This window comes from Pelobates fuscus, chromosome 10 (genome assembly GCF_036172605.1).
Source record: "Pelobates fuscus isolate aPelFus1 chromosome 10, aPelFus1.pri, whole genome shotgun sequence".
Taxonomy (NCBI): domain Eukaryota; kingdom Metazoa; phylum Chordata; class Amphibia; order Anura; family Pelobatidae; genus Pelobates; species Pelobates fuscus.
In genome coordinates, this window is record NC_086326.1 from 64723061 (window position 1) to 64746075 (window position 23015).

General features: G+C 42.0%; 1 protein-coding gene across 6 annotated transcripts in view; it reads right to left on the reverse strand.

The window, feature by feature from the left end:
- Nucleotides 1-368: 368 nt before the first annotated feature.
- SGMS1 (sphingomyelin synthase 1) overlaps nt 369-23015 on the reverse strand; it is a 308095-nt gene continuing 285448 nt past the window's right edge. For all 6 annotated transcript variants that reach the window (XM_063434129.1, XM_063434127.1, XM_063434131.1 and 3 more), the window contains 3 exons: nt 6058-6211; nt 3677-3843; nt 369-916 (listed from right to left, as the gene is read on the reverse strand). In XM_063434129.1, the coding sequence (XP_063290199.1) occupies nt 725-916; nt 3677-3843; nt 6058-6211 (513 nt within the window). In that variant the 3' untranslated portion in view covers nt 369-724. The remainder of the gene's footprint in view (nt 917-3676; nt 3844-6057; nt 6212-23015) is intronic.

Consider the following 23015-nt stretch of genomic DNA (forward strand, 5'->3'; position numbering starts at 1 on the left):
GGGTACTAGCGGTTATACTGTGCAATTTCTTTCTATGCCCTTCCTGCCACGGGAATGTTGCTACTTTTGCTCATACTTATGTGTTTGTTTGGATGTGTATTTATGTTAGTTTTGCCAGTTGTACCCTTTCCTTATGACAATCTCAATAAAAACTTAATTTTACACACACAAAAAAAAAAAGGAAAAAAATAAAAATCTAAAATGAAATTAAAAAAGCAAAATAATATACAAATGGTTTGTGAATTACTAAGACATATTACCATACCATATTTATTCAGTGGGAATGCAGCTTACACTTTTAGGTACTAAGAAGCCTTCAGAGACACTGGTTAGAAAATGGCTTAAAGCCCGATATGAAACTATGTTTTCCCAAGAAAATAATGTTTTATTCCCAGACATAACTGGAAAAGACAGAAACATAGGGTATAAAAGTTCACGGCTTATGTTGTTGGTTCATATACAAAGGATCATGGCTATGGGTAAATTGTAGTTCCAACGATTTTTTAATTCATTTTGAACAGTGCATGATAAGTAAAATTTTCGATTCATGTAGATCGCACATGGGTCCTTTGGAGAGAAAAATATCACAGTGCTGACCAGGTAAATGGATAGGTCAAGGTAAGTATTAACTGAAAGAAAATAAGATGGTAGGCGTTTGCATTTATGGCATCTTCGCAGCACTTTAGGTCACTTATAGCCCCCCTAATTTTGTGTTTTGCAGTAGTTATGTCTCATTCACTAATCTGCTGTACTTCACTTGTCGACTAAATGGTAACCTGGCCCACGGAATGGTCCACGAGATGGGCAACTGATAAGTACGGGGTACAGCTCCATTAACATTTTTCTCAAAGTACTGGAAAGCTTTAAACCACCATACTCTTGATAGGAGATTTGCTGGGGAAGCCTCTTTTAGCACCTTGAAAAAGAGAGAACAGTTTTCAGTTATATTAAATAGAAACACTTTTTCCCCCTCCCCTTCCCAAATGACTTTGGGCAGCTACGCCCAAATCATTAAAGAACAATCTGAACACCATTTGAAAGTACAGCCAAATGCATCCTGAGGTTTTTCATAACCTTTTGAAAAGTAGTTTGACAGAACAGAATAAACTGCATTCCTTGGAGTAAAAAAAGAGACAATTAAGAAGTTTTTGTACAAATCAATACTATGGATCAATGTGTCCTCAAAAGCTTCACATTAAAGACTGTTCAAAGGTCTTTAGAAATAATATTAAAAAGGCTTGAACAAAATGTTATACTAATTCATCTGATTAAAATACTTACAAATATATTTAAAGGGACAATCATACCAGCACTATCTTGTGATTATGATTTCAAGAGTCTATAGGTGTCATACCTTACTATAATATCAAACCAGTTAGGAAAAGATCAACAAAACCTTTGTCTCCTCTGCACTGGGAGACCAGTGCAGATAAGGTGAAATACTTCCACATTATCAGTGCTAAAGAATTCCAACCAGAATGGGGGCACTGACCTACAGATTAGTTGCAACGGACAAAGGGAGACGGCACCCAGAATCTAGGAAACACAACCTAAGGTCTAAGCTGTGCTCTAGGTTTCACTTGTGTAAGGACTCACATCTGTTCCTTCTGGTTTTGTACCTAGAATCCCACTCTGCTGGAGCTAGCAGAAGACATGACCCCAATATCGTTTCCCTGCAACCTCCTCAACAAAGAACAGACTTCTCCTCCACAGCCAGGGTGCTATGCACTCCCAGTCATGGATTGTACATGCGTTGGCTGCGGTTTGGCTTAAAGTGAAACTAATGTTTCAAAAACATGTATTTCTCTATGAGAAGCATTTCAATGGACAACTTAGTGGTTTCATAGGAGGAAAATTGGAATTCAGTAAAGAGGCTGTCTCTGCGCTGGAAGAAAGTTAGTTTAATTGGGTTATTAAACTTTTCATTAATGGGACATAGATCCCCACTTCTATCCCTCAATCTGGGATCTACATACTAGCTTCCGAACAATATCCCTCCTCTCCTAATTTTCCAAGCTATTGCAGTGTGTTGTCCACAGCCATATGGCTTTGTCCATTCCAGACCATCCAATGTGGCTTTGTGTTGAGAATTTCCTTGCCCAATCACAGCATTCTAAGCACTTTTACATCCTCACTATCTCTCTGATATGTTTAATTGTTCTCTATCCTATCTTTCTGGTTTCATTTAATAATACATCCACACCACTCATCCCTCTTTCAGTTGGTGTACTGCAAGGTTTAGTCCTTGGCTACTTCCTCTTATTTATTCCTTGGCTACTTCCTCTTCTTTCAAAACTCATATCCTCTCATACAGATGACATCCAGATCTTCTTCAGTTTCACTCCTTTACTTCTGACCTCCTCTCCCATTCTTTCTACTTTCTGACATTGCCTCATGGATGTCGACAAACGTTCAGAAATTAAACCCAGCAAAATATACTATTTTTCCCTCCTCCATCTCTTTCAAACATCCTTTCACAACCATCGGTTTCCTTCAATATCTTGACAATTTTCTCCTTACCCACAGTCCACACCCTTAGGCATCATCCGAGCCTCTTCACAAAACATACACAGCCACTGCCAATTCCACTTGTCTATACATCCTTTCATCACATTCCCTGCTACTAAGCTGCTTATCCATTCTCCCATCCTCTACAGGCTAGATTGCTACAACTTTCTACTACTTGACCTTCCTAACAATTAATAACTCCCTCCAACAATTCCAAAATGCAATTTCCCGCATCCTTCTGAGCATGCCCTGGACTGCTCATGCCACATCCCTTCTTCAAAAATTGTATTGGCCTCCCACTCTAGTTTCAAATAAGTCAACTCTGGTATACAATTCCCTCCAAAATCTTTTCCACTTCTCTACCTCGTCACGGATATCCTGCTATACCCCCCACCTGCCCTCTACACTCCCTCTTGAGCACTGTCAATTCCGCTCATTCTCACTCATAGCCCCCTACTATTGGAAAAGATCCCACCTCACATCCATTCAGCTACCACACTCTCATCCTTGGCAGTTCACAAACTTCCCAAGATTTACTTCTTACCTAGACATTCTCTGATAAGCAATAACCCATTCCTCTGGATGGCATCCCCAAGATAATCTGACATGATACCTTCACAATGTCCCTCTCCCTACCTATGCATCTTTCCTCCCTTAACCATAACACAATCAGTTTTGTTGATGAAAATATATTTTATATAGCTCAGTGGAACTTTGATTTTATAATTTGTTCTATGTGACCATGCTGTCATGCTGTCCTTGTATGTTCATCAATTTGCTGTACTTGTTCATTAGTCTAATATGATTTAATCCTCAACTATTACACCAACTATATAACAACTCAATGACTGTATCAAAATAATTTTTACACCGCTGTATATTTGTTAATCTATGTAGATAGAGCATTCTGATTAAGTGTGCTATATAATAATTGTTAAATTAATCATTATTAGTGTTCCTTTCATAACCAATGACATTCTGTGGTAATCACAATTTGTATAACGGCATTGAGGGGATAGGAGATAGTTGTCTGGTGACAACATATTGTGCAGCAGGGGACAGTGAGGAGATAAAATGAAATAAATTACATTAACATTAACCAGAAACAAGATGCACTTAATTTTTTTCATAAAAAAAAAAAAAAATATATAAAACATATCAAACTTACTTGATGATTGGCCATAGTGTGGTATGACCAGAACGTTCTGGAGGTGATGTAATAAGCTACCACAACATCCACAGTGTAGTGGTCATGGGCCAGAAGAATACAAAAAATACCAACAACGCTAAGGGACCAGCAAATCCAGTGATACCACCAGAAACGCCGAGTAGAATCTATGCACAAACAAAGAAAAACATATTTCAAAAACAACATGTAGTGCACAAACTAAACATTGGTTATACAGGTATTTAAATAAAAAAACACACAGAAAGTCCACTAAGCTTCTAGCCAATCTATTTTGGAAATTATATCCCACTAAACAGAGTACGACTTTGCTTCCAAGTATTTAAAAGGAGGCGTGACAGAAATCAGTAAAAGAGTTAAAGGACCACTATAGTGCCAGGAAAACATACTTGTTTTCCTGGCACTATAGTGCCCTGAGGGTGCCCCCACCCTCAGGGTCCCACTCCCGCCAGGCTCTAGGGGGAGGGAGGGGTTAAACGGTTACCTTTCTCCAGCGCTGGGCTCACTCGGTGCTGGGCACTCACCTCCCCTTTCTGACGTTATCGTCTGAATGCGAATGCGCGGCAAGAGCCGCACGCGCATTCAGCCAGTCCATAGGAAAGCATTCTCAATGCTTTCCTATGGACGCTGGCGTCTTCTCACTGTGAAAATCACAGTGAGAAGCGTGGAAGCGCCTCTAGCGGCTGTCAGTGAGACAGCCACTAGAGGCTGGATTAACCCTAGTGTAATCCAGCAGGCAGGGTTAATCCTAGATGGACCTGGCACCCAGACCACTTCATTGAGCTGACGTGGTCTGGGTGCCTTTAGTGGTCCTTTACTATGCTTGATGTATCCTGCATGATGGCTTTACTACACATAGTGAGTATGACTGACACATGATAGTGATGGACAAATACCCAGATGTTCAATGGATGCTCCTTAAAGAAGCACTATAGTCACCAGAACAACTACAGCTTATTATTGAAGCTCTGGTGAGTATACTCTGTCCATGCAGGTTTTTTTTTTTTGCAGCAAACAGTATCTTTTCAGAGAAAATGCAGGGTTTCATTACAAATATAAAAAATACAATCTACAAAAAGAAATAAACATAGAAGAACATAGTGTAGTAAATTAAAACACCAAATGTGCGCTGATTTAAATTGCACTCACAGAATAAAAGTGCATTATAGGCGTGTAACAATCTTGAAGACTTGACGGATATCCGTTATCTTCTTTTAAGACCTTATCAGAGAAGGAGAGACACACAGGACATAGTGCACCAGTATAATATGAAATAATATTATTTATTAGATTGCACTTACAAGAAAATAGTTGAAATCCAGCATATCAATCACTTTTAGGAATCCCAGTGTCCACTTCCTTCCTCCCAAAGTGAATGTAGAAAAAAAGCCAGATCAAAACCATACAAAAATAAAAAAATATTATATAAAACCATAAAAAAAGAAAATAAAAAGAAATAAAAAAAAAATTTTATATATATTTTTTTTTATGGTTTTTATCTGGCTTTTTTTCTACATTCACTTTGGGAGGAAGGAAGTGGACACTGGGATTCCTAAAAGTGATTGATATGCTGGATTTCAACTATTTTCTTCCAAGTGCAATCTAATAAATAATATTATTTTATATTATACTAGTGCACTATGTCCTGTGTGTCTCTCCTTCTCTGATAAGGTCTTAAAAGAAGATAACAGATATCCGTCAAGTCTTCAAGATTGTTACACGCCTAAACTGCACTTTTATTCTGTGAGTGCAATTTAAATCAGCGCACATTTGGTGTTTTAATTTACTACACTATGTTCTTCTATGTTTATTTCTTTTTGTGGATTTTATTTTTTATATTTGTATTAAGAAAATTAGAAGGTTCTTCTTACAATCATACATTTGGTAAATTAATTTTATATTTTTTACCTATTGGGGAGCACGTGTGTTGTATATAGACTTTTTGTTTTGTTATTATATAGGGTTTCATTACAGCCTAGAGATACCTTCACTGGTCACTCCTCAGATGGCTACTAGAGGTGCTTTCTGGGCTAGTGCTGCACAGTGTGCAGCACTGACATTCAGTGTCCCCACACTCCACATGGAGACACTGAACGTTTCTCATACAGATGCATTGATTCAATTAATCTCTAGGAGTACATGCTGATTGGCCACGGTGTTGTTTAGTTCTGACCCTTGCCCGCTTCCTTGGTTGAAATGATCAAAATTGACAATCTCAGCCAATGCAATGCTTTCCTATAGGAAAGCAGTGTGATTGGCTTAGATCATCACCAACAACATGCACAAACAGTTCAACATACAGCAAACTATACCAGTCTTGCTAAAAATAATTATTTTCATAGAGAGAATGAAAGATGACTTACACTCTTTTATAAACATATATGTCAGTGTTAACATGACTGTGTGTCCACTGTACAGATAGTCTCCACACATGGTGTGGGATCCTGTTATAGAAAGTCCACCTCCTGCAATCATCTTTAATATTCTTGACGACTGTGCTTCCCAATTGCCAGATAGCTGCAAGAAAGAAAATCACAGAAAGCAGTCAGTGCCTGTGAGAAGCATAATAAATGCCTTTATATAAACTCCCTATACCCTTGAGGAATGATTACAAGTTAATTTAAGAGGTCAAGACATGTTTTGTACACTTACATTGCTTCCCATATTACATTACTCCAGTATATTCCAAGTAGTCACACCTAGGAACATTATGTATACAGTAAATCAAAAGCGGTCCATGGCAAAACGAGACGGGGCAAAACAAAATTACTCATCTAACCGAGCAGTGTTCCAGTGTTCTAGAATTGGAAGGGCAGACATGGCTGCTCCCTTGACTTACAAGACCTTACCACATAAGAGCCAGGGAAGCTATGTCATGCCCAGTTTTAACAAAAACCTATAGCAGGTTGAAACTTACAGTTTGAGGTCACTAGAAATTAAGATTTGGAGTCTTACTTTTCCTAAACCGGTCTGTAACCACTTAACAAAATAAGTAATACTGCAGTGACAAAATCTTATACAATATGAGTTCGAGTATACATTTAAAACAATTGAGGAAAGAATACAACACATTAGATTCAAGTATGCTAGAAAAATCTGTAAGTACAATGTTTCTGTCTGGGTTAGTACAGGAGATGGAGTTTAGGGGGTTTGGACAGGGCCGGCGCTACCATTAAGGCGGACTAGGCAGCCGCCTAGGGCGCCCCTTGGGAAGGGGCGCCGCCAGGAGCGCCGGCCCCCCTAATGCTGCAGCCGCCCGAGCGCTCTGTAGAGAGGCTCAGGCGGCTGCAGCTTCGCCCGGGCTGGTGCGTCCATGAGGGCGCACCGCCCGGGCGCAGCATGAAGAGAGGAGCTGACAGGAGGGAAGCGCTCAGCGCTCCCTCCTGTCACTCCCTCACTGTAGCGTGGCCGAGCCCTGTATGATCCGCCGGTACAGGGAGCATCTGTCTCCTGTACCCGGACGGACTAACAGGAAGTGAACACTGAGTGTTCACTTCCTTTTAGTCCGGCCGGGTACAGGAAACAAAAGCTCCCTGTACCCGCAGACAGTACAGAGCTCGGCCACGCTACAACATAGGTAGGGGAGGGTGGGGAGGAATAAAGGGAGGGGGGGGGGGGAGAAATAAATGGAGAGGGAGGGAGGGAGGGGGAGAAATAAATGGAGAGGGAGGGGGGGGAAATAAATGGAGAGGGAGGGAGGGGGGGGAGAAATAAATGGAGAGGGAGGGGGGGAGAAATAAATGGAGAGGGAGGGGGGGGAGAAATCAATGGAGAGGGAGGGGGGAGAAATAAATGGATAGGGAGGGGGGGAGAAATAAATGGGGGGGAAATAAATGGAGAGGGAGGGAGGGGGGGAAATAAATGGAGAGGGAGGAGAAATAAATGGAGAGAGAGGGGGGATGAGAAATAAATGGAGATGGAGGGGGGAGAAATAAATGGACAGGGAGGGGGGAGAAATAAATGGACAGGGAGGGGGGGCAGGAGAAATAAATGGAGAGGGAGGGGGGGAAATAAATGGAGAGGGAGGGGGGGATGAGAAATAAATGGAGAGAGAGGGGGATGAGAAATAAATGGAGAGGGAGGGGGGATGAGAAATAAATGGAGAGGATGGGGGGATGAGAAATAAATGGAGAGGGAGGGGGGAGGAGAAATAAATGGAGAGAGAGGGGGAGGAGAAATAAATTGAGAGAGAGGGGAGGAGAAATAAATGGAGAGGGAGGGGGATGAGAAATAAATGGAGAGGGAGGGGGGAGGAGAAATAAATGGAGAGAGAGGGGGAGGAGAAATAAATGGAGAGGGAGGGGGGGAGAAATAAATGGAGAGGGAGGGGTGGAGAAATAAATGGAGATGGAGGGGGGGGGGAGAAATAAATGGAGATGGAGGGGGGAGAAATAAATGGAGAGGGAGGGGGGAGAAATAAATGGAGAGGGAGGGGGGAGAAATAAATGGAGAGGGATGGGGAGAAATAAATGGACAGGGAGGGGGGAAATAAATGGACAGGGAGAATAAATGGACAGGGAGGGGGGGAATAAATGGACGGGGGAGAATAAATGGACAGGGGGGGATAAATGGACAGGGGGGGGATAAATGGACAGGGGGGGGATAAATGGACAGGGGGGGGATAAATGGACAGGGGGGGGATAAATGGACAGGGGGGGATAAATGGACAGGGAGGGGGGGAATAAATGGACAGGGAGGGGGGGAATAAATGGACAGGGAGGGAGGGAATAAATGGACAGGGAGGGGGGGAATAAATGGACAGGGTGGGATAAATGGACAGGGAGGGGGGGAATACATGGACAGGGTGGGGGGGAATAAATGGACAGGGTGGGGGGGAATAAATGGACAGGGTGGGATAAATGGACAGGGGGGAATAAATGGACAGGGGGGAATAAATGGACAGGGGGGGAATAAATGGACAGGGGGGGAATAAATGGACAGGGGGGGAATAAATGGACAGGGGGGAGATAAATGGACAGGGGGGGGATAAATGGACAGGGGGGGAATAAATGGACAGGGAGGGGGAGATAAATGGACAGGGAGGGGGAGATAAATGGACAGGGAGGTGGAGATAAATGGACAGGGAGGGGGAGATAAATGGACAGGGAGGGTGGGAGGAATAAATTGAAAGGGGGGGAAATAAATTGACAAGGTGGGGGGGGAAGTAATTGACAGGGAGTGGAATGGACGGGGTTAGGAGGGGGAATGAGAGTGGGGAGGGGAGAAGAGAGTGGCAAGGGAGGGGGAGAAGAGAGGGACACGCAGGGGAGAAGAGAGGGACAAGGGAGGGGGGAAAAGAGAGGGACAAGGGAGGGGGGAGAAGAGAGGGACAAGGGAGGGGGGAGAAGAGAGGGACAAGGGAGGGGGGAGAAGAGAGGGACAAGGGAGGGGGGAGAAGAGAGGGACAAGGGAGGGGGGAGAAGAGAGGGACAAGGGAGGGGGGAGAAGAGAGGGACAAGGGAGGGGGGAGAAGAGAGGGACAAGAGGGGGGAGAAGAGAGGGACAAGAGGGGGGAGAAGAGAGGGACAAGAGGGGGGAGAAGAGAGGGACAAGAGGGGGGAGAAGAGAGGGACAAGAGGGGGGAGAAGAGAGGGACAAGAGGGGGGAGAAGAGAGGGACAAGAGGGGGGAGAAGAGAGGGACAAGAGGGGGGAGAAGAGAGGGACAAGAGGGGGGAGAAGAGAGGGACAAGAGGGGGGAGAAGAGAGGGACAAGAGGGGGGAGAAGAGAGGGACAAGAGGGGGGAGAAGAGAGGGACAAGGGGGGAGAAGAGAGTGACAAGGGGGGGGAGAAGAGAGTGACAAGGGGGGGAGAAGAGAGTGACAAGGGGGGGAGAAGAGAGTGACAAGGGGGGGAGAAGAGAGTGACAAGGGGGGAGAAGAGAGTGACAAGGGGGGAGAAGAGAGTGACAAGGGGGGAGAAGAGAGTGACAAGGGGGGAGAAGAGAGTGACAAGGGGGGAGAAGAGAGTGACAAGGGGGGAGAAGAGAGTGACAAGGGGGGGAGAGAAGAGAGTGACAAGGGGGGAGAAGAGAGGGACAGGGGGGGAGAGAAGAGAGTGACAAGGGGGGAGAGAAGAGAGTGACAAGGGGGAGAGAAGAGAGTGACAAGGGGGAGAGAAGAGAGTGACAAGGGGGAGAGAAGAGAGTGACAAGGGGGGAGAGAAGAGAGTGACAAGGGGGGAGAGAAGAGAGTGACAAGGGGGGAGAGAAGAGAGTGACAAGGGGGGGAGAGAAGAGAGTGACAAGGGGGGAGAGAAGAGAGGGACAAGGGGGGGAGAGAAGAGAGGGACAAGGGGGGAGAAGAGAGGGACAAGGGGGGAGAGAAGAGAGGGACAAGGGGGAGAGAAGAGAGGGACAAGGGGGGAGAGAAGAGAGGGACGAGGGGGGGAGAGAAGAGAGTGACGAGGGGGGGAGAGAAGAGAGTGACGAGGGGGGGAGAGAAGAGAGTGACGAGGGGGGGAGAGAAGAGAGTGACGAGGGGGGGAGAGAAGAGAGTGACGAGGGGGGGAGAGAAGAGAGTGACGAGGGGGGAGAGAAGAGAGTGACAGGGGGGGAGAGAAGAGAGTGACGAGGGGGGGAGAGAAGAGAGTGACGAGGGGGGGAGAGAAGAGAGTGACGAGGGGGGGAGAGAAGAGAGTGACGAGGGGGGGAGAGAAGAGAGTGACGAGGGGGGGAGAGAAGAGAGTGACGAGGGGGGGGAGAGAAGAGAGTGACGAGGGGGGGGAGAGAAGAGAGTGACGAGGGGGGGGAGAGAAGAGAGTGACGAGGGGGGGGAGAGAAGAGAGTGACGAGGGGGGGGGAGAGAAGAGAGTGACGAGGGGGGGGGAGAGAAGAGAGTGACGAGGGGGGGGAGAGAAGAGAGTGACGAGGGAGGGAGAGGGGGAGAAGAGAGTGACAAGGGAGGAGGGAGAGATTGACGTCCATCACACACACACAATGCACCCCTTGCACACAGAAAAACACAATGCATTACACACACAAGCAATTCAACCCTTACATACAATGCATCCCTTACACACACAGAAACACACAATGCATTCCTTACACACACTCAATGCACCCCTTACAGACGCACACACTGCATCCCGTACATACACAGAAACACACATTGCAGCCCTTACACATACAAACACAGATTCACACAATGCATTCCTTACACACATATCAGGACATCCCCTACTCCTGTGAACAAACTATTTGGTGGAACATGAAGGTGGACCCTGGGGCCCAGACCATGAGCAGTGTAAAGGGCCTTTTAAAAAAAAATGGAGCTGCTTTCCGTTCTTCCAGAACACAAACAGCCTCCAGAGAGCCTGTTCTACACCAGACGAGTGGAGCCAGACTGCAGCTAGAGCCCATCACCATCCTCATCTGATTGTAAGTAGGCAATCTAGTATATTATTTGTGGCACTAATCTCTAATTTACCTCACATTAAAGGGACACTTTAGTCCCCAGAACCACTGCAGCTTAATGTAGTGGTTCTGGTGTCTATAGCCTGTCCCTGCAGGTCTTTTAATGTAAACACGGCGGCACTGCAGCACTTGCAAGGGGGGGGGGGGGGCAAACTAGGGCGGCAAAAATCCTTGCACCGGCCCTGGGTTTGGACAGAAACTATACTTGCGTAGGTATAATTTTATAAAAGTGAAACCCCTGTGTTTGGAAGAGATGTTTGCAAGGGACTACTTCACAGGAATGCTTGTGTGAAAAGGACAGCAAGCAAGCCGCAAACCTAAAACAATACCAAAGCGTCAGAGCAAAATGGTGGAATATGCGAAAATATGAATGCAGTATAGGTGTGGCATTCAGACTGTATCTAACTAATAATGCCCCCCCGCCTGGAAGTCCTGAAATCTGCTACTAGCCTGAAACAGGGAAGCAAAACTTTTGTAGTCATTATTACACACAACAGACAAAAAGATTATTCCTCATTAAAAGTGTATCTGTATGAATAATTACTTCCTTGGTTATGGCTGATCAAACCTAAGCCACGTGGTAAAACATTTAAGCAAGCATTGGTGATTGGTAAGACCTAATTGCCAAACTAATTGCCAAACAGCATTGAGAGGCACTACATATGAACTTAGTTTGTGAGGCCGTATGCCACAATTGTTGTAGGGAAGAGTTGGCCGCTTGGTAACAATTATTCAAAGGTTCAAGACAGATTGGTCATGACATGTGGGGCCCTGACTATTTAGTAGAGAGTGGCTGCATAGGAAAGAGCAAACTATAGTTTGGGCAATGGGCCAAAAACCCCAGAGAATAAGAATGGGAGTTGGCCCTGCAGGTCCCCTATCTAATTTTACAAGAAGCCGAAACACTACCAATGTGCAACTAAGGGCATCCTAAAGTCACTGAGCCGACCAAGCCTCTATTCACATGCGTGAGCAGAGGACTACATTTTGAGGGAATAGTAAGATAAATGATTCAGTGTCGTTACTGAGCTGAATAAGTGTGTGACAATTGAAATAAAAGAATAACCAGAGCTGGTGATCAGTTTCCTAGCCAGGTGCGAGTAAGAACAGTGTCCAAAACTAACTGTAGTGCGAAGTGACGTATTGGTTGAACTTGTAACTAAATAGTTATTAGTATATCATGGTAAATTAACAATGTAATGTAAGAGTGAAAAAAAAAAACATATGATACTCAACATTCTTAAACTCTGCACCTAAAAATCCTCACACCTGCAGTTTAGTGTAGCTAGGTCCTCTATAAAGACCAACACTTTGTTACACTGTGCAGTTAACAGACATATAAAACTTTATATGGTCAGATAGGTACCAAAATAACACTCATATAATGCACAGCAAAGGCCATAAAACCAGTAAAAAGAGGCCTGAACTAACAGAAGAAAGACCAATTTCTACCTACGCGCAGGGCGTATACCTAACCACCAGGAAGAGTTTATGATATATAGCTTGAATTTGCAAAATGAATTGAAGGAGGACCTAGTAAGATACTACATACTAGGGATCGGATTGTTGGTCTGGTTGATAATATGGGACGATATTCTGCATTTTCAGCAACATCGGTATAGGCCTCAGGATAACAATATTGCCGATAATACAGACAGGGGCCTGGACCCAACACACACACTATCTGCGGCACCTCTGTGCAACGCCCGCGACTGTCTAAACATGGCCGAGAGTTACCATGTCAATGCTCCGTGCAGCACACCAGACTGAAGACAGAAGATAACGTGCGCTGGGTCCATGACACTGTCACTACAAAGTGAAACCTCCTGGCAGCGTACACACAGCCACTGGACCGCAATTGAGAAAAAAAAAAAACATACACTGCATCCACTACACAAAAAAATGTATAACCTTGAAAACATAAAAAAATAAAAATCGAACTGGCACATATTTTGTGCATTTACAACTTAATAAAAGTAAGATTTGACAAATAATGTTCAGTTAAACCAAACCAACAAACTGAAAAAGAATAGAGAGTCCCATGGCACAAAACTAATGTAACTAGGAAATATCACACAGGTCCCATAGCAATAACAAGTTAGTGAAATAATGTATTGGGTGGTATAGGAAACGAATGCGCAGTTGCCATAGTCGAACAATATGTAGGTAGTACTACAAACAGTGCGTAGTGTGCCATTGTGAGACCATGCTTAGGTGACTTTGTTAATCGGCAAACTATATATCGAGTGACTTACAATACCAAACAGAGTGAAAAAGCAATAACCTGGGCCTCGAGACAGAGCAACAAGAATAGGGTGACAACGTAATAGCATGTATGCATCGAGTGGCATGGCAATACGAAGAGTAAGGTGATATTACTATTATTATAGACATTTATATAGCGCCAACAGATTTTGTTGCGCTTTACAGTATTATAAGAGGGGGGGATTTAACTATAAATAGGACAATTACAAGAAAACTTACAGGAACGATAGGTTGAAGAAGACCCTGCTCAAACAAGCTTCCAGTCTATAAGAGGTGGGGTGTAAAACACAATAGGACAGGAAATAGCAATAAAATAAGGTGGGAGAGAAGCAGAGCTGGAGGAGAGAGTAGAGTGCTGACCTTTCGGAGAGAGCAAGAGACAGGTATTTGAGGTAGAGATTACTCTGGACGGCCATAAGCTTTCCTAAAGAGATGGGTTTTAAGGCACTTCTTAAACGATTGCATTACTAGATCAATAACATGCTATACGAGTTATATGAGCAATACCAGGCAGCAAAAAGATTCCCAGGCACTCAAAGTGTGAAAGACGCAGGCAGATTTATTGAAACAAAAAAGACAGCAACGTTTCGACCTACTGAGCGGTCTTTTTCAAGATAATACCACAAAGCAAAGATAAGTGTATATATAGCAAACAATGCCAAGGAGAATGTCAAACAATAATTCACTTAAGTGAAGGTCATTAACAAGGATCAATAATTAGCACAAAGTACACAGATCATATAAAATATACACATATAAATATATACAAATTAATAACTTACCCCTATGTGCCAAAGAAGGGAGAGACAAAAAATAATAAAGGATTAAAGATAAATAAAAAGTTCCTGCGCACTTTTTGATAGCTAGACATGGTGTCTCAATTAAGGTTCCAGATTTTGGAACAGATTATGGAATCACCAAGAAGAGGGGTCAGGAATAGGAGATTACTATTACGTGATTCATTATACCCCAAAGGTTTAAATTATGATCTGTCTATGCTTATTTAAGTAATGGTTGCTTATACGGTTTTTATTTTGCTGGCTATATGTAGTGGAACAATTTTACTTTATTTTCACTTTTTATATTTTACAGGACTCCTGGTAGAAATTTGTTGCTGGTTCTTTTAGACACCCCAACTGCTTTTTTTTTAGCATGGCTGAAATTCTGGATTTTTATGGAACTACTCTGATTTGGACATACTATATGTCTTCCTTGATTGCACTATAAATATTACATTTTCTAGATTTTGATAGTTATATTACACTTTATAGATACATTACGATACTTAGTACAGTATTTTTGATTAATAAATAATATTCTTTAACACTGTCACTTTTACATAGTTATGCCCTTTATTTATCTAATTTATTTTAATTTTGCTTATTTATTAAGCTATACTATGACACTTTGCACTGTTAGGTTAGTATATTTTGCGTATATTACGCATCCACTGTCTTTGCATAATGACACCATTTGCTATTAATTTGCACAATGTTAAATTTTATAATATATTGGCACACATACATACATACATACATTTTTCACATGTCCATCTGAATGTCCCCTATGCTATATTTTGGTAATAATTTATATAAATTTTATGCAAGCTTATTTCACTTGTGTTGATCGTGTTTTGATGAATTTTTATAAATCACATTATTTTAAAAATATATATATTTTTTTGGATCAATGATATATTATCTTGTGCCTCTTTTTGAGCCTTGGTGGGAGATTGACGCTTTCCAATTTATGATTTTTAATTTTATATTTTTACTTTATATTATTTAATCGTTTTTCATTTCTTTATTTTTATATTATTTATTTTTCAATATTATTTTTTTTGTACTATTATTTTTTAGTTTCATCTTTATTATTTACCAATTATTATTTTTATATTCATTTTTTTATCATCCCTTTAGATATTTTATTATTTTTCTAATATTCTATTATTCTTTATTATTTCTTATCATTAACCTGTTTTTCTATTTTTCTTATTTTATGTTCTTATTCTCAGTCTTCTGTTATTTAGGGTTTTGCAGGTTTATACTTGCTCATAGTGAGCCCTATTCAGCAGATTGGCTGTGGACGCAGTGGCTATGTTTAGTTTAACTTATAAATCTCTTACCTTGTTCGTGCGCCTGTGCGCACATTCAGAGGTACCGTTTGTGTGTTTAATCACACAAATTGTTATTGTATTGGCACTTGCGCTGCTCCACTAGAGGAGGACTTAACCATGCAAAGTATGAAAACTGCAATAATTACACTTGCAGGGTTAAGGGTAGTGGGAGTTGGCATTCAGACCACTCCAATGGGCAGAAGTGGTCTGGGTGCCTGGAGTGTCCCTTTAAATGTTTTTATCATATCCCCCTGTCTCGTCTTTCCGCAAAGCTATACATGTTAAGTAATCTCCTTTAACATTTCCTGGTAAGTTTTATCATGTAATCCATGAACCGGTTTAGTAGCCCTTCTCTGAACTCCAAAGTATCAATATCCTTCTGAAGATATGGTCTCCAGTGCTGCGTACAATACTCCAAGTGAGTTCTCACCAGTGTTCTGTACAATGGCATGATCACTTCTCTCTTTTTACTGCTGATACCTCTCCCTATACAACCAAGCATTCTGCTACATTGTCTGCCTACCTTTAAGTCATCTTAAATAATTACTCCTAAATCCCTTTCATCAGACGTTAAGGGTAGTATCGTGAAACTACTATACCGAGCATAGCAAAATTAGTTTTGCTGACTATAGTGTCCCTTTAACGAGGTATTGTTTGTACACTAATTCTAAAACTAAACAGGTTATTTCTACATCTGTGCAGGTTGGAAGACCCAACCTTAGGCTTTACACTGCCAGCAGCAGAGTTATACAAATGGACAATTTGAAATCTGAATAGTGGGTACAGGACTGGACAACCACTGACTGTTCACTTATAAATTCTACAGCACAAGAATGATGGCTTAGGATAATCACTGCTTTCATTTACCATATATAAGGTTTACATCTTGGTTGAGTACGGTATATCTGCAAAATGCAGAGAATAAGAAAGCTACAATGATTAATAAGACACCATTCTAACAGAATCATGTGCCACATGTGCACAGTATGGGGAATATATAATGAAATATATTTTCAAGATCCACACAACTGAGTAACCTTGGTAACTATATAAGAAAAAAAAAAAAAAAAGAAGCCTTTGTGACCTAACCTCCGAGTCACTGTTTAATTTGTAAGGTTTCTCATACAATTCACTTGCTCTGCTCATTTTCAATGGCAAGAAAATAACTATTGAGGGGGAAAAAATGTTACATAGTCTCTCTATGAAAAGAACTTTATTGAGGGCAATAACTTGGATAGAAGCAAATACAGATTTTTAAATGCATATTTGAAAGCTTTGATTTTAGATTTGTTTTGGGTGTTTGAATGGGATGTGTTTTTTTTAAATGTAGACTGAATATAGTGGGTATACAAAGGCTGTGGAACTCTGATCTCAAGGTGATGCATGGGGACAGTTAGAAGGAAGACATATTACCCTAAAAAGCTCTTCAGAGCACAGCCATCTTTGTATTGATCCAAGCCTACAATACCTGGAGGATTCACCCAATGAGAGCTGTATCATTACTGTATGGTCACACAAGATTAAAAACTGAATCACAGAATTTGGCCTATGTGCCATAAACCTTTACTGTACATTGTGTAAGAAAATACCTGCCCCATCAGCTGTAGTTAACACTACATTATGACGACGCAGAAGTAACTTTGTCTTATATCTTTTGATTGCCCTGGAATTTCACTTAAAGGATCACTGCTGGCTCTGACCTGCCCCTGTCTGTTGACATCAAAAGAAATAGTGGTGGTCTGAGCCAATTACAATGCTTTACTCTAGGATTGGCTGAGACTTAAGGAGGCAGATCAGGGGCAGAGCCAGCAAAAGCCAAACACAGCCCTGGCCAATCAGCATTTGCTCATAAAGATGAATTTAATCAATGCATTTCTATGAGGAAAGTACAGTGTCTGCATGTAGAGGGTAGATACACTAAATGTTGTGATGCATTTTAGGCAGCCATGACCCAGGAAGGATCTCTTACAGCCACCTGAGGAGTGGCCACTAGGCTGTAATGTAAACACTGCATTTTCTCTGAAAAGACAGTGTTTACAGCAAAAAGCCTGAAGGGAATGATTATACTCACCAGAACACATGCAATAAGCTGTAGTTGTTCTGGTGACTATAGTGTCATTTTAAACTTCCAATGCTGTCTTTATGAATTTTTCATGAATATTAACACTCAATATGTAGCTTTAACAAATACTATGTGTTAAAAGAGCTATCTTTAAAATGTTATTGCTTGCTACCCAGTATTCTGGGAATGGAACTCCTTTTTCATCTGTCAGCCATTCAAATATCCCTTTACAGTAGGTTGACAAGATGGCATAATTTCCAAACATTTACCGTTTGGTTGCATGGTTTACAGAAAATGCGTCATTTCGGTAATACACCCTCCGTCCCATGCCGGTCATATCTCAACTGTGGGAGGCATGCTATAACAAAGACACACACTTGTTCATGGCCTACATTGAATGGTATGTTATAGATAGGCACCAATTTAAAAACCAACATGCCCATTGGATAAACATACAGCGGTGCCTTTTATTCAGCAAGTGAATAATTCACGTCCTTGTTTTTTACATTACTGAATGAACTCTGCACCGTCTACAACACATGGAATTTTAGAGAGAAACAGCTGCTATTCTCTAATATTCACTGGGCTTTCACGACTTGTACCAAGAAGAGACCGGCACAGAAAACACAATTAACAGTAGCACACTCTATAAAGGGGTAACACATGCTTACATTGTGAACAAATATTAGTGCTGTACAGTGAATCATTACCCGATCTGCACAAATGGATGTGTAAGAATGAAAGGTTACATGGTTACACGGTTACACATACCAATCATTTACTTTAAGACCACTAACAGGAGTGAGATTTTAGGTCTCAACTCTGCTAATTTATAAAAGAATGTAATATAGAATACACAGATTATTGAAATTTACATATCAAAAGGATAATTACAGCTTACACCGAATAATAAATAATAAAGAGTTTACTAATTAATAACACTGTGACATCAAGCTGGCTTGTAGGATCTCTTTTATAACAAGAGTATCAATTCTTAGCCTTTCAAATCACCATAAATATTCTAAATCAGTCATTGGCAGAAAAGGTGCCATTTCATGAAACACCAGGTGAAGAAAGAATCAAGTGATATTAAATTAACACTATGGCTTTCGAAATACAAACTAGCGTTCATAATGCTATAGTGTCCCAGTGCATCTTTAGATTTAAGGCCCCCCTTTTACATTTACAAAAATAAAGAAAAAAGGATTAAACTAACATTTTTCCAGCGCCAAGACTCCCTCTGTGCTGCTGCCCGCTGTACCTTCCATAACATTATTGGGTAGCGATGCTTCCCGGGTTATTTTCCAATACAAAGCTTCTTACAGTGGATCACTGAACACCCAATAAAAAGCTTCTCAATGGAAAGCATTGAATTCGGTGCTTTCCTATGAGCTGCATATGGTCCTATCACCAGGTTTCACCAGTTTGTTCTAGAGGAAGTGCTTTTTGTGGCTGTAAGGAACAAAGTGCAAGGTTAAAACTATAGGGCCACTGCACCCAAACCACTTTATTCAGATGGCGTGGTCTGGGTGACTTTAGTGGCCCTTTAAGTGAGAGCAGTGGCTTTTTTTTTTACCAGGAACAGTTAACAGTAGGACAATAGTTCTCACATATCTGTATTTTCTCACATGTTCCATACCCTTGAAATATTGCAACTAGTCAAAAGAAAATGTAGGCTATATATACGCACACTACGCAAACGCACTGCATTCCCTATACACACAAACACACACACACACACACTGCATTCACCACACACACACACACACTGCATTCACCACACACACACACACACTGCATTCACTACACACACACACACTGCATTCACTACACACACACACACTGCATTCACTATACACACACACACTGCATTCACTATACACACACACACTGCATTCACTATACACACACACACTGCATTCACTATACACACACACACTGCATTCACTATACACACACACACTGCATTCACTATACACACACACACTGCATTCACTATACACACACACTGCATTCACTATACACACACACACACTGCATTCACTATACACACACACACACTGCATTCACTATACACACACACACACTGCATTCACTATACACACACACACACTGCATTCACTATACACACACACACACTGCATTCACTATACACACACACACTGCATTCACTATACACACACACACTGCATTCACTATACACACACACACACTGCAGTGTGTGTGTGTCTGTGTGTATAGTGAATGTAGTGTGTGTGTGTATAGTGAATGCATTCACTATACACACACACACACACTGCATTCACTATACACACACACACTGCATTCACTATACACACACACTGCATTCACTATACACACACTGCATTCACTATACACACACTGCATTCACTATACACACACACACACACACACTGCATTCACTATACACACACACACACTGCATTCACTATACACACACACTGCATTCACTATACACACACACTGCATTCACTATACACACACACACACACACACACACACTGCATTCACTATACACACACACACACACACACTGCATTCACTATACACACACACACACACACTGCATTCACTATACACACACACACACACACACACACACACACACTGCATTCACTATACACACACACACTGCATTCACTATACACACACACACTGCATTCACTATACACACACACACACACACACACACACTGCATTCACTATACACACACACACTCACTATACACACACACACACACACACACACTGCATTCACTATACACACACACACACACACTGCATTCACTATACACACACACACTGCATTCACTATACACACACACACTGCATTCACTATACACACACTGCATTCACTATACACACACTGCATTCACTATACACACACACTGCATTCACTATACACACACACACTGCATTCACTATACACACACACACACTGCATTCACTATACACACACACACACACTGCATTCACTATACACACACTGCATTCACTATACACACACACACACACTGCATTCACTATACACACACACACACACACTGCATTCACTATACACACACACACACACACTGCATTCACTATACACACACACACACACTGCATTCACTATACACACACACACACACTGCATTCACTATACACACACACACACACTGCATTCACTATACACACACACACACACTGCATTCACTATACACACACACACACACTGCATTCACTATACACACACACACACACTGCATTCACTATACACACACACACACACTGCATTCACTATACACACACACACACTGCATTCACTATACACACACACACACTGCATTCACTATACACACACACACACACACTGCATTCACTATACACACACACACACACACACACACTGCATTCACTATACACACACACTGCATTCACTATACACACACACACTGCATTCACTATACACACACACACTGCATTCACTATACACACACACACTGCATTCACTATACACACACACACACACACACACACACACACTGCATTCACTATACACACACACACACTGCATTCACTATACACACACACACACACTGCATTCACTATACACACACACACACTGCATTCACTATACACACACACACACACACACACACACACACACACTGCATTCACTATACACACACACACACACACACTGCATTCACTATACACACACACTGCATTCACTATACACACACACACTGCATTCACTATACACACACACACTGCATTCACTATACACACACACACTGCATTCACTATACACATACACACTGCATTCACTATACACACACACACACACACACACACACTGCATTCACTATACACACACACACACACTGCATTCACTATACACACACACACACTGCATTCACTATACACACACTGCATTCACTATACACACACACACACACACACACTGCATTCACTATACACACACTGCATTCACTATACACACACTGCATTCACTATACACACACACACACACACACACACTGCATTCACTATACACACACACACACTGCAGTGTGTGTGTGTCTGTGTGTATAGTGAATGCATTCACTATACACACACACACACACACACACTGCATTCACTATACACACACACACTGCATTCACTATACACACACTGCATTCACTATACACACACTGCATTCACTATACACACACACACACACTGCATTCACTATACACACACACACACTGCATTCACTATACACACACACACACACACACACACACTGCATTCACTATACACACACACACTGCATTCACTATACACACACACACACACTGCATTCACTATACACACACACACACACTGCATTCACTATACACACACACACACACTGCATTCACTATACACACACACACACACTGCATTCACTATACACACACACACACACTGCATTCACTATACACACACACACACACTGCATTCACTATACACACACACACACACTGCATTCACTATACACACACACACACACTGCATTCACTATACACACACACACACACTGCATTCACTATACACACACACACACTGCATTCACTATACACACACACACACACACTGCATTCACTACACACACACACACACTGCATTCACTATACACACACACACACACACTGCATTCACTATACACACACACACACACACTGCATTCACTATACACACACACACACTGCATTCACTATACACACACACACACTGCATTCACTATACACACACACACACTGCATTCACTATACACACACACACACACACACACTGCATTCATTATACACACTCACACACACTGCATTCACTATACACACACACACACACTGCATTCACTATACACACACACACACACTGCATTCACTATACACACACACACACACACTGCAGTGTGTGTGTGTCTGTGTGTATAGTGAATGTAGTGTGTGTGTGTGTGTATAGTGAATGCATTCACTATACACACACACACACACACACTGCATTCACTATACACACACACACTGCATTCACTACACACACACACACACTGCATTCACTACACACACACACACACTGCATTCACTACACACACTGCATTCACTACACACACACACACTGCATTCACTACACACACACACTGCATTCACTACACACACACACACACACACACACACCGCATTCACTATACACACACACACACACACACACACACTGCATTCACTATACACACACACACTGCATTCACTATACACACACACACACACTGCATTCACTATACACACACTGCATTCACTATACACACACACTGCATTCACTATACACACACTGCATTCACTATACACACACACACACACACACACACTGCATTCACTATACACACACTGCATTCACTATACACACACACACACACACACTGCATTCACTATACACACACA